Raw genomic sequence first — 12,800 nt, 5'->3', positions numbered from 1 at the left:
CCGCAAGGACTTTTTTCGGTGCCATCCTTTTGGATAAAATGTGCTTTTTTTTTACTGTACTATGTACTGTTTTTGCATATGATATATTGTCTAAAAAAATAATCAATCAATCAATCAAAAACACATTCCTGTTTAGAGCGCTGGTTCATTCTACAAACAGATGAACACATTCCTGTTTAGAGCGCTGGTTCATTCTACAAACAGATGAACACATTCCTGTTTAGAGCGCTGGTTCATTCTACAAACAGATGAACACATTCCTGTTTAGAGCGCTGGTTCCTGGACATTTTCATGTCAAGGACCTCCAAATCCATTATGCATTTGATCGCAGATGCCCAATTGGACAGATTTTGTGCCAGGGAACCCCAACAGACAAGATTTATTGACACAAAATGTCAATGATTTAAAAACAATAAAAATTAAAATAAAGATCTGCAAGCTCACAGCGAGTTGTGATGCAACGTGTTGTGAGCTTGTAGATTGGCTATTTTAGAATAGCCGAAATTCGTAATGGTGCTTTAAAGTGTTTTAACTGTTCACTGGGGAGCCCATTGACTCCTCTCGAGGACCCCCGGACCCCACTTTGAGAACGTGTGATGTAGATTATTTCGTGACCAACTAGCCAGTGACATTGAAAACCTATTACATTTCTTTGACAAAGAAGTGCTGTCACTCACTGCAGACAGGCAAAATTCCTGTCACAATATCTGTGGGATGTGCAATTTTCACCGATGCAAATTGTGAAATTATCAGCAACATGTAGACAAAAACCATTGCAACACTGTGTTACTGTCGAGCACTTAAGCTTGGTGTGCATCTGTGAATCCACAGGGACCCGCGCTTACGCTTTTAATGTCCTTTTAATGGAACAACAATTGCAGTTTAATCACACACTTTGACACAAGCCTGTTCTGAATCATAGCTGGCACTTTCACCTGTACTGTGCCCGATAATTGCCTTCAGCTGGTAGTGTGTGGGTTTAATAGGCGATAATGGGCCCAGTATGAAGTGTTTATTTAATGTGTGTGTGTGCATGCGTGCGTGTGTGCGTGCGTGCATACCACTGCTTCTCAACATAGGGTACGAGAACTACCCATTGTTTAACGTACTTCTGCCATGAGCTAATGTATTAAACTTCAAAATAAAAATCTAGTTAAAATCAACACTAACTCGTAGTAGCCGGTAGCCCTTTGCAGTGTGTCTCTGACGTCAGGAGGAAGGTCTCCAGGTTCTTGCGTACAGCCCCATAGCTGTTGCTTGCCCTTGGCATGGAACACGTTCCCAACGTTGTACAATGCTCTCGCCTCTCCCACCTAAAGCCACACAAACATTAACAAGACACGTGTTAACATCTTCCTGCAATGGGAAAATCACAAAACACAACTGAACCTCTGCCGACAGTCAACTAGCTGTTCTGTGGCCAGTAGTGGCCAGACAGTAAAAGAAATTGTCAGTCTGGAGTTTAATAATAATTTAAAAAAAAAGAAACAGCATACCGGTAGTCCAGACTCTGGACTATGCTGTTTTTTTATTATTATTAAATGTTAACAAGGCTTGTTGTGTTCTGAAACAAATTGACTGTCTGCAACTTTAACCCATTCAGGACAGGAACCCCTTTTGTTGTTTTAAGGATTACGTTATACTTTAGCTGATCTACCTATCACCTATTTTTGAAAGATCTTGAAAATGTGGCGCAAATCTTTGAATATACTATATTCTTTCAGAGCGAATGATTTTAACTCATATGTTTGCTCCCTAGAACAGCACATTGTCAGATGGGGTCCTTTACGTGAAATAGTTTGAGAATCACTGACATAGAAACATAGGTTCTTCAGAAAACTGTTAGGATTTAGAAGACATTTGTAAAAGCTGGTCTCAGTCCTAAATGGGTTAAATGTTAAGTATCGGATAAAATATCGGATCGGGAAAAATCGGTATCGGCTCAAAATCAAATGATCGGAATCGGATCAGGAGCAGAAAAAGGTGATCGGGACATCCCTAATGGTAAGGTTATGGTTTAGATAGAATATGCGTGTGTGTGTGTGTCATACCTTGTCACCCTGCTCTTGAGAGATGTCTAGGTGCCTCTCACAGCACACAGCTGCCTCATCAAAGCGCCCCAGCACCTTTAGCGTATTACCGAGGTTACCGCTGGCCTTTCCCTCACCTATTCGGTCTCCTATTGTCCTGAAAATGAAAGGAAACGGTGCCAAAGTAAGGACAGTGAACCGTCTTAGACTCTTAGGTCACTGGCCCTCAAGGTGGGGGATATGCGGAAACAGTTTAAACACTTCCAACATGTCCACATCTTTAGAAGACATTTTTTTAAATGGGGTACAGCACGCGTATACACATATATTTGGTGGTCCTTGACACACTGATATTTGGATATCACTTGTCTACGTTAATGATTAATGAATGAAAATCATATGTTCTTCTGTTTCGTAAAAACAATATGACGATGTTCATTTTACATTATTAATCATGTCAGCTAAAAGGTTGCTTCGGGTACGAGTGATCCTGCTGGGAATGTGATGTAACAAGTTAAATGCTCCTGCTGGCTCTAATCGCTACCCAGCTGGAACACCAAATGCACACCTCCCGGCACAGTCGGCAGGGGAAGGGATTAACGAGCTCGCCAAATATCAAGCCGGTGGTTGGTCAGCGTAAACGGTTTCAAATCCCCCGTCACTTTTTCTGGGACAGGGCAAACACCAGGGTTGGATAACTCATACTTTGTCGCACATCTGTGTCACATCTGTGTTGATTTCAAACAGGAAAAAAAAGGCCAAGTTAAAACATATGGAACCTCATTTTGTTCTGGCTATGCATCTATGATGTAAAGTTTGTTAATGACAATTAAAAAGTAACTAGAACTAGATGAAAAGCAGCATGTATGTTTTTCACTGAATGCTGTGCAATTTTACACTTTGGTTCTCCCAAGTAGTTCTGGACACTTGTGGGTCCGACCGACTCGACACCAGGCACTACACTGGGGGTGTGGAACGTGCATGTCGAATTTGAAAGCGGTGGGGCGAACGGTTCTCGGGTTACGTGCATTACAAACGTACACACAGACAGACATACAGAGATGTGGTGCATACACGAGAGGGTGTGTTTTACAGTCATTAATTTACGCCTGCAATACTGCATGCAGGAACGCCGAAAGGGAGTGCATGTAATACTGCAATTATACAGCAGTTACTTGCAAGCTTGTAGATCGGCTATTTTCAAATAGCCATAGCCTAGAGACACTTCTTTTGGGCTTGTTAACAGAGACCTGGTTGCTTATTTCTCTCACAAACTCTGGCAACACTGTTTATTCGTCACTCAGTAGGCAGAAGCAGCGGTGGGACAATAACAACGAGGTAATAATAAAAAGGACTGGATAAGACTAGACCAGATAAAACTAAAGTTATAAAGTTAAGCCATATGGTTACACACCCGTACGGGGCCATTTGGAACCCACTTAAGGACCCTTTTTAGACCCACTGGTGTAGCAGAGTGTTTCCAGTGAGCTGACATGCACAATAGCCGCACCCGGACTCTGTTTGACCAGAATGGAACAGAGCCTTCATCAGTATCATCTGTAACACCTGTGAAGGAGGCCCCCAAGTTCTTTCCAAAATGGCGTGTGTGTATACTGAGCCCATTGCGTCCTCACCTGGCCAGCGTGAGGTCATGTTTGTGGTACTCCAGGGCCTTGCCGTACTCCTTCAGGTAGAAGTAGGCGTTGCCCAGTTGGCTGTAGATGGCACTGAGGGTCTTCAGGTCTTCCGTGCCCACCTGAACCGCCGCCTCGAAGAACACTGTTCCGCCTTTAAAGTCCCCCGCTTTACACAGCCTCTCTCCTTCCAAGGCCAACTCCAAGCAAGACGCCTCCATCCTGAGTGCGCACACGCACACACACACACACACACACACACGCACACACAAAGTGGGAGACAGAAAGCATCTTGAATAGGGTTATTATCTTGACAGGATCACCATAGCAACAGGGTCTGTAGTTTAGCCATGTCAATGTTTCCTTGACAACAGAGTCAGACATCATTCTGACACGATGAGCATCTTGAAGTTGCACTTCCAGCTCGTTCTACCTTTGTGAGTGGTGCAGCCACTCCTATAGACAGCTATGCGTGTCCCTATCTATGTATGCGTGTCCCTATATGTACGTACGATTCTGTCCGAGTACGGCAATAGCGTTTGTCGACCACCAAGTGTCACTGTTGCGCAGCCTAACACATACACTGTACACACACACACACACACACAGGGGCCAGGGCTTGTACAGTACAGTACAGTACAGTACAGTACAGTACAACTGACTTAGTTCAGACTGGTCTGGCTGAAACCATGTGTCATACATCATAGATATATCATCATAGAGAAGGTATTAACCCATTCTGACCTGAGATCAGATTCATACGAGGTTTCCACTGGACACACACTGGTCTGATTAACCTCATTCTGACCCGAGATCAGATTCTAAAAATGTCAGTCGTTCTTTTCAAAAATAGCAGACCTACAAGCTCGTAGCGCGCCACTCGGTGGCGCGCTACGAGCTTGTAGATCTGCTATTTTTCAATAGCTAAAGCATAACATGATGCTATCACCAAAATGGGTTCCCGTTCAGAATGGGTTAAGATTGAGATTTAAAAGGACATGTCGACACATTTTTATTTAAAATATCTATAAAAAGTAGGCTTATGTTTTGTGTAAAGGTCAAGCAAAATCTAATTGATTAGAATACAAGTTAACCTGCAGCATATAATGTAATGTATGTTGTAGATATGTTAGTTACTATCCCTGCTGAATAGAAATTGAAAGCATGCTAGAAATAACTTAACAAAAGAGCAAGACTGAGCAGGATCAGACTGCTCTCTGTGTATACTACAGTATACACTCTTCCACCCACCTCTAGAATGGCTTGGTTACCATGGCAATGCCTTGATCAGCAAAGCCAAGTTAGGCTGTGCAAATTACGCTACTCTCAGCGTAGTCACTAGTGACTAGTCCCACATCAAAGTCACTATACCGTTATGTGTCGGCATTACTTTGTTTAGGTTACTTGAAGAGCAATAACGTTACAGTTAAAAACATCCGAGGATGAGACACAATAAAGTCCAAGACCTATTTTCATTGTGTTCCTCATACACAAATCCAAAGGAATTTGATTTCACAACTTTCGCCCCGGGCAAATCTGAAATCATGTTTTCATCTTAGTGGTAAAGAAACCCGTCTCCAACATTACCTGGGCTTCAGCCTGACTAGTGTTTTCTCCACGTATACCTGTAGCTCCAGTCGCAAAGGCTTAAGCACAGCTTGGGGCCGAGGCCCATGGTGCACTAATCTGCACACTGCCCTTTCTGCCCCAGTCAGGGGGCAAGCCTCAGGGTCCATGGGGGGGCCAAATCAATATAAAAGATCAATATTAGGTAGTTAAGGAGTTAGTATTAAATCCAGTTTTGTAAAATGACAGTGAATTCCATCCGCATGCCTAATTGCCTGATTAAGATATATAGTGGAGCACTGGTTTAGATAAATGTAAAAAAAAAAAAGAAGACAAATTAACTTTTTTCAATTGCCTTTTTACATTCTGGTTAGAAGCTGTAAACAAAGCGTCCCATGACAAGGATTACATCTGCTTTTCACGTCTTCCAAAGCGTTCAAAATCCAAATATTGAACTTCAACAGTCAAAAGGAGCTTGAAAACCTGAAACTCCCACGCAAGAACATACAGCATGTTTTGTTATCCAGGCGTTATCCAGAATCCCAACGTTTATGTTTCCAGCACTGAAGTTAAGTTCCGTTCCTCCAAGTAAACAATTCAGTTGTCAAAATCTGGGAAAATGGCCAGCTCTCGCAGTCTTCAGTAATACTTTAAAAGTCTCCTCTCTGTGGATCCTCTCCATCCTCCCAAATGTTATTTGAGGTCATGGACATCAGGTTACGTTAGTCGTTTTTGTATACTAGCACATAATAAAAGGCTTAAAATGTCTGTCCTGCTCCAGTGTCCTCTCCTCCTGCATTAAGTGTCCTTGTTCCTGTGATGCACCGGACCAGCCGTTCCAGGGTTGGTAGACTCCCTTTGTTATTTGAGGTGACATGGAAAGATTTGGGGTGAGGGTGCTGGAAACGTGCGACAGCAGAATGACACCGGGCGGCACCTCACACACCAACAAGACAGTGACGGGGTGGGGGTGGGGGAAGTGGCATCTGGCCAATCACTAATCCAGAGATCTGAACCTTCTCAGACAGAGGACAGCGAGTGAATATCCCGGACTAATCCATCTGTCTGCTGACTCCGCCACTGACACAGTCAGGGGCTGACACTATAGGTCTCAGAGGCACAAGTACAAGTCATGTTCAAGGCCATGCTCACTTGCCCCAAAAGTATATGATAGGTAAAAGTTGACCCGTTCAAGTTAAGACTTGTTTTCTATAAAAAAATGCCATACCACAATTTCTTATGCTAAATACCTACATAGCTATGAATATGACTATGGGTTCACGACTTGTTATTCTATATTTGTGTACCAAACCGTGAACAGCATATTATAGGCAAACAGTGCTCTTATTTTACATTCCACAGACCAGAAGACAGAGTGCTCTGGCCATGTTCAAGTGTTTAGACAGATACATCTCGTGTTGTGTGTATTTATAGACGGTTCTGTCCCCTCTCAAACACTTGCCCGGTCAGGCAACCTGAAAGCAAACTCCACCTGCACGGAACTTCTGTTTACCTGCCAGGGGCAAGTGGGCAACCCTTAGTGTCAACGCCTGTAACATTATTATGTTACCATAAACCACTTTCTTTTCCTTTTTTTTAACTTATATTTTTACCCCATAATTTTGCAACCCATTTTTGTGTCAATTATCTAATGAAATCCTGGGTGCTACACTTCCTCTGCCAACCTGGGGGGCAGCGGACTGACCTCATGCTTCCTTCTATGCATGTCTGAGGAGTCCAAGCTGCTTCTTTTCACCTGACGGGGGGAGAGTTTCCCCGGCCGGACGTAGCACGTGGAAGGAACACGTTATTCCGACCAGTTCCTTTCCCCTCCATCGGGCACCCCGGCTGGCCAGGGGGAGGTAGTTTAGAGACCAGGATTACTGCATGTTTTTTGTGAGGGTACCTACCCTAGGGCAGGTGTTCCCAAACTTTTTTGGTCCAGGTACCCCTTTAGGGGTAGATATTTTTCCAAGTACCCCCTCATCCTCGCAACACGGATAACAATATATTTACAACCACAAGCAGTGTTTCCTGCAGGAAAAAGCTTTGGCATGGTGCTGGGCACAGGCCGCATTTTCATTAATTAATTAATTTGATTAATTAATTAATAAGATTAATACATTAAGATTAATTTGTATTATTGCTCTTGTATTGCTATTGGAGACACTGGGAGGACACTGGGGGACACTGGGCAGGCACTGAGGAGGCACTGGGGAGACACTGGGGAGGCACTCAGGGGCACACTGGGGAGGCACTGGGAAGGCACTCGGGGGGCACACTGGGGAGGCATTGGGGAGGCACTCGGGGGGACACTGGGGAGGCACTCGGGGGGACACTGTCTAAATGTATACGTCTAAATGTATACGTCTAAATGTAGACGTCTAAATGTATACAGACGTCTAAATGTAGACGTCTAAATGTGTACGTCTAAATGTAGACGTCTAAATGTGTACGTCTTCTTTTATGGGGGTCCCTGGCATATCTTTTCAAATGGGGGTCCACAGGCTAAGTAGTGTCAATTTGGGGGTCCTTGACATGAAAAAGTTAGGGAACCACTGCTTTAAACACTTTAGCACTTTATGAACATGAACAAAATAGATGGGTCCCCCCTGGAACTCCCTCAGGTACCCCTGGGGGTCCCCGGACCCCACTTTGGGAACCACTGCCCTAGGGGACACGGGGAGAACATGCAAACTCCACACAGAGGGGCCCTTCACCAACCCCGCCTCGGGTATGGGCACGTGATGACGCCGCGCGGGGGAGAGAGCACGTCCCCAGCGGGAATCGAACCCAGGACCTTCTATCTGTGAGGCCACAGCACTACCGAGTCCCGACTGTGCCACCGTTCCCCCCTCCATGAACCACTTTCAACCAGCTGTCTCCAATTTGGCTGTGTCAATTGTGTTGACTATGTTCACTATTTGGCATATACGATGAAGTATGTAGGGCATAAAGAGGCAAGAAATCCTTTGTAGTTTTCCTGTACAGGTTTAATACTGCAGAAAGGTATAAAACACTTTTTATAAAACACAATTGATGTTTTCTTTGTATGATCTATTAAATAACTCGATGATTGAGTATTCTGTTTGATCACGATGCAATATATTCCTTTGAAGTCCACAACCACAATCGAATCACTAGCAATATTATTAATACTAGACCTGTACGTGCCCGTCGGCTAACGGCCTACTTGAGAACGATGCAACTTGGGAACCTAATAATACCATTTGTCAACTTGTCATAGCACCCGTTTTAACTATCTGTCTGTGTTCCACAAGGAGATCTCTGTATCTGCCCGTGTCTGAAGAGGGCAAACTGACTGACTGTGAAAAGTGGACTGGTTAAGTAGGCTAATCAATTGTCCGTGTCGGGTTGCCATGGCAATCAATTGGCTGAGGCACAGGTGAGGGGATTTAGGCTGATTAGGCCCACTGGCAGAGCCTGAGCAGAGCCTTTTGTGGTGGTTCTGGAAAACCATAGTCTGACCGACTCGAGGCCGTGCACTGCACTCCCTGTGATGGTGTGGAACGCGTGTGTCGAATTTGAAGTCCGTGGGGTAAACGGTTCTCGAGTTACGTGCATTACAATCACACACACACACACACACACACACACACACACACACACACACACACGTGGCGCATTTATAGTAGGATACAATATAAAACCATACAAATATTGTATTTTTTAGTTAGTATAGTATAGTATAGTTTGACGATTACTTTTAATGCAGTAATGGTGCTGCTTTTTTCTCCTTTTTAGGTGTTAAAAATGTCCAATTGTCACTTCACTGTCTACTGTACACAGTGCAGTGTGTCCATAACAGAGTGGTGGAGGCCCCATTTACTGTAAAGCTGACATAATAATACTGTAATAGACAGTACTGTAACAGCCAAAAGGCATCCATGTGATCTAGTCACAGTAAATCTGGAAAGACCTCTCCTCAGTCTCCTGTTATACTCGAAGAACTGTACAACCTGCTGAGCATGTTGTCTCAACTTCTCTGCAGGCTTTCTGACATTTCAAAATGTTTGACCATTTTTGGTATCAATTCACTAACAACAAACAGGATCAAACAGTATCCGGAATTGGACAAGGTTAATTTCTGATGACCCTGCACAATGCACATTCTACTGCATCACACAAACTGTACAGAAAACATGCTGCAGCTGCCAGTGAATTCCGTTAGAGCTGAGAGTCAACAACCAAAGCTGTGAGAAATGCTGATGCTCATCAAGAAATTGGCAGACTAAAATGGCAGTTGTCATAGTTGGCCAGATCCACGTGGGAAAACTAAAACTTGGAAGAAGGAGACATAAATGAGGAGATAAGCACAATCTCTGCATAAAACCCTACATGTTTAGTTGACTAGGGTCACCCCTCCTTTTTCCCTCTATACCAAATCTATTTGCTGAAAATTGCCGATCTATAAGCTCACAACGTGTCGTAGTAGTTCAAGAACACAAAAGTTGGCCTAATGAAAAAGGACAACCCACCAACACAACAATGTGTGTGCCAACGATCAGTGGCTTGCATCTTATTTTATTTTACACTTGTATAATCATCACTGTGCAGCACTGTATCCAGTCTGAATGGTTCTCTAAATAAATGAAAACAGGGGTGTATAATCATTATATTCCAGTTAGGTATGACTGTCATTAGTCAAACATGCACATGGTCAAAGGAATATTTTCGTACATTAACCACATTAATCCAAGCATGCCTATTCTGGGTATATAATGGTCATATAATAGGCAAACATTCGGCAAAAATAGGAACTATTTGAGGTGATTATGATGTCAAAGTATATAGGGATCAACATACTGTACATACACACAGCTTTTGATTCTCAGTCAGCACTGATGGGAGATGTACAGTAATTCATACTAGGGGTTGGTCCCGATTCCCAAACCTCGGGACCAAGCAGGTAGCGAACCGAACATGCTTTGGTACCGGGTATCGAACCGGGTATCGATCATTAATGTTAAATAAAGAGCCATTTATTTAAAGGCATAATGTGATTAAATGCAAGTTTATTATACATTTTGAATATATCAGGATATTGATTCATCCATGTTTAACCTTTAATCTATACGACCAAAGGATGACAAATACACTGTATGTCCATATTTCCGTAACTGTGTTTTCCCAAAACAGCTGGTTGATAAGAAATCTAAAAATGGACACTCAGCTGTTAAGCAAGGAAAAAGGAAGTATCAGAGGAGAGGTCAAGAGGCCTCTCTGCATCACACAGTTCCATATTTTCTATATGTTGGTTCGTCTTATGCCTTGTCCTGCAGGCTAACTCTCTGACTAAACTGACCATCGCATAACCCCGAGGAAAAGCAGAAGTATCGAGGGGAACATACAGAAATCATCTGGAATCCGCCGTTTTTGGCTTCATGTTAATGTATAAAATGTGCAGGGAAAGCATTTGACCAGGGAGCAGACTTCACAAACTGTCACTTGGTGATTGTACTTAATCTGCAAGGGATAGAATTCTGACGCCCATGAGATCTCATGATGTAGTACATTTCATATTCGTTTTTCCTCAAGTATCTCACTGCACAATTTGTTTGTTTGTTGTTATCAAGAGACTATCTCCAACAGTACCCATTAAAATAATTCAATTTCGGTTCCTACAGACACACACTATTTATTAAATATTTATTATTTGTCTTCTCTTTTTATCCTATCCTTGATGTTCTTTACAGTTAAGTAGATACATAGTATTGCTCAGAGTCTAAGGCATATATTTGTTATTGTCAGTAGTAGTAAAAGTAAGAGGTATTTAAATACAGAATACATAATAAAAAAAAGAAAACATGCAGCTCAGTATCCACAAATGGCAAAAAAAGAACTGTTAAAAGGAGGATGTTTAATCACAACCACACGTGATGATACCTTTCCCAGACCATACAACTTAACTCACAACTTATCACCATGTAGTTATGCGACAATGTCATGTCACGACTCACAACTATCGCCTTCCAACATCCTGAAATGTACTGTAAGTACACATCAATGATCAGACAGGAAACCTCTCTTAGTTTGCATATGGCAGCTCAGCTAAAACTCCTGCTGAACATTCCTGGCGATGGTACTATACTGCCAAGAATCAAGTCAAGGTTGTAATGTCCACCATTTCAAGAACATCAACTTTACCGGCAAGGAGGAGAGGCTAAAAAACAGTAGAGCGCTGCAACGAATTTTGGATCTGTGCGTGATTGATTGTTGACTAAGAATAGAATAAGATAAGTCATATATTGAATCGTGCGTTTTTTGTCCGTCAGTCACTCAAAATCCCCATACATGGGGAAAGCCCATATATATTGTGCCCAGGTCTTGTGGCATCACTATGACATCATCAGGGATGACATAAATCAGGGATCATAGTAAATGGGACCTGCTGTCGCAATTAAGCCCATATATGGAGATCCCTGGTGTCATCAATATTAGTATATGGATATATGTCAGAACCTGTCCATTTAAACTCTAGACGGGCCGCCCCAAAGTTATTTGTGCAGCCTTGCCCGGCAGCCGACGAAAACTAGAGTTCTCAACAGGCCGTAAAATTAAGTTCGGGCCCTCATCAAACCCTGTACACTCAAGACATTGCCCCCGCTGCCACCCTTAGATCTCCATATATGGAGCAGACCTGTTCTGACATTCCATATGTTGATCTGACCTCATCAAACCCCGTACACTCAAGACACGCTCCATATATGGCCTCGCCGGACGAGGTCGCTTCTCGCCCTCAGGCGTCTTACTGGTTTTAACCCATTCTGACCTGAGATCAGATTCATACGAGGTTTCCACTGGACACACACTGGTCTGATTAACCCATTCTGACCTGAGATCAGATTCTAAAAAATGTCAGTCGTTCTTCGATTTTTCAAAAATAGCAGACCTACAAGCTCGTAGCGCGCCACTCGGTGGCGCGCTATGAGCTTGTAGATCTGCTATTTTTCAATAGCTAAAGCATAACATGATGCTATCACCAAAATGGGTTCCCGTTCAGAATGGGTTAAGCCCGAGTTATACTTCACCGCCGTTCCTACAATGATGTTGTATGATGGAATCGCACACAGACATTAGATCTTAATTTACATTTTTGACAACGGAGCATCATTTAAGCATTAGGGACTGCCCACGGTCCCAGACACACTTTCCACAGTGCAGCACACAGTAAGTGTGGCAAAATTGGTCGTCATGACTCATAAGCATGATAAAGCATCTTTAGTTTTTCAGTGTGACAGGGTGCCGTCTATGATCTCCATTCACAGCGTTGTGACTGGGCTGTAACAGAGCAGCTTCTGGTAGCGTCAGAAATTAGAAGTTTTCCGCAATCCGGACAAACAATCACAATGTGCGTCATTAAACACTACCACTGAGCTGCAAAGAATTTAAGAAAAATGTACCGGTAGTCTAAGGTAGTCTAAGCAGAGTCCATTTTAGTCATAGTAGTAGTCAAGATGATGTGTATCAATCAATTTAATGTATGCAATTCTATATCCCATATATTTTCAGGTTTTGCATACATAACTTTGGGAACAGTTCAATTAGT

General features: G+C 43.0%; 1 protein-coding gene across 1 annotated transcript in view; it reads right to left on the bottom strand.

Moving 5' to 3' along the window:
- gpsm1b (G protein signaling modulator 1b) overlaps window positions 1-12,800 on the bottom strand; it is a 43,651-nt gene that overhangs the window by 25,031 nt on the left and 5,820 nt on the right. The window contains exons 2-4 of the mRNA XM_080756544.1: window positions 3,665-3,886; window positions 2,052-2,187; window positions 1,171-1,313 (exon numbers count right to left, since the gene is read on the bottom strand). Of these exons, the coding sequence (XP_080612670.1) occupies window positions 1,171-1,313; window positions 2,052-2,187; window positions 3,665-3,886 (501 nt within the window). The remainder of the gene's footprint in view (window positions 1-1,170; window positions 1,314-2,051; window positions 2,188-3,664; window positions 3,887-12,800) is intronic.

Source organism: Protomyctophum bolini (genome assembly GCF_963924005.1).
Source record: "Protomyctophum bolini genome assembly, chromosome: 22".
Lineage (NCBI taxonomy): Eukaryota > Metazoa > Chordata > Actinopteri > Myctophiformes > Myctophidae > Protomyctophum > Protomyctophum bolini.
This window is presented reverse-complemented; position numbering and strand designations above follow the sequence as displayed.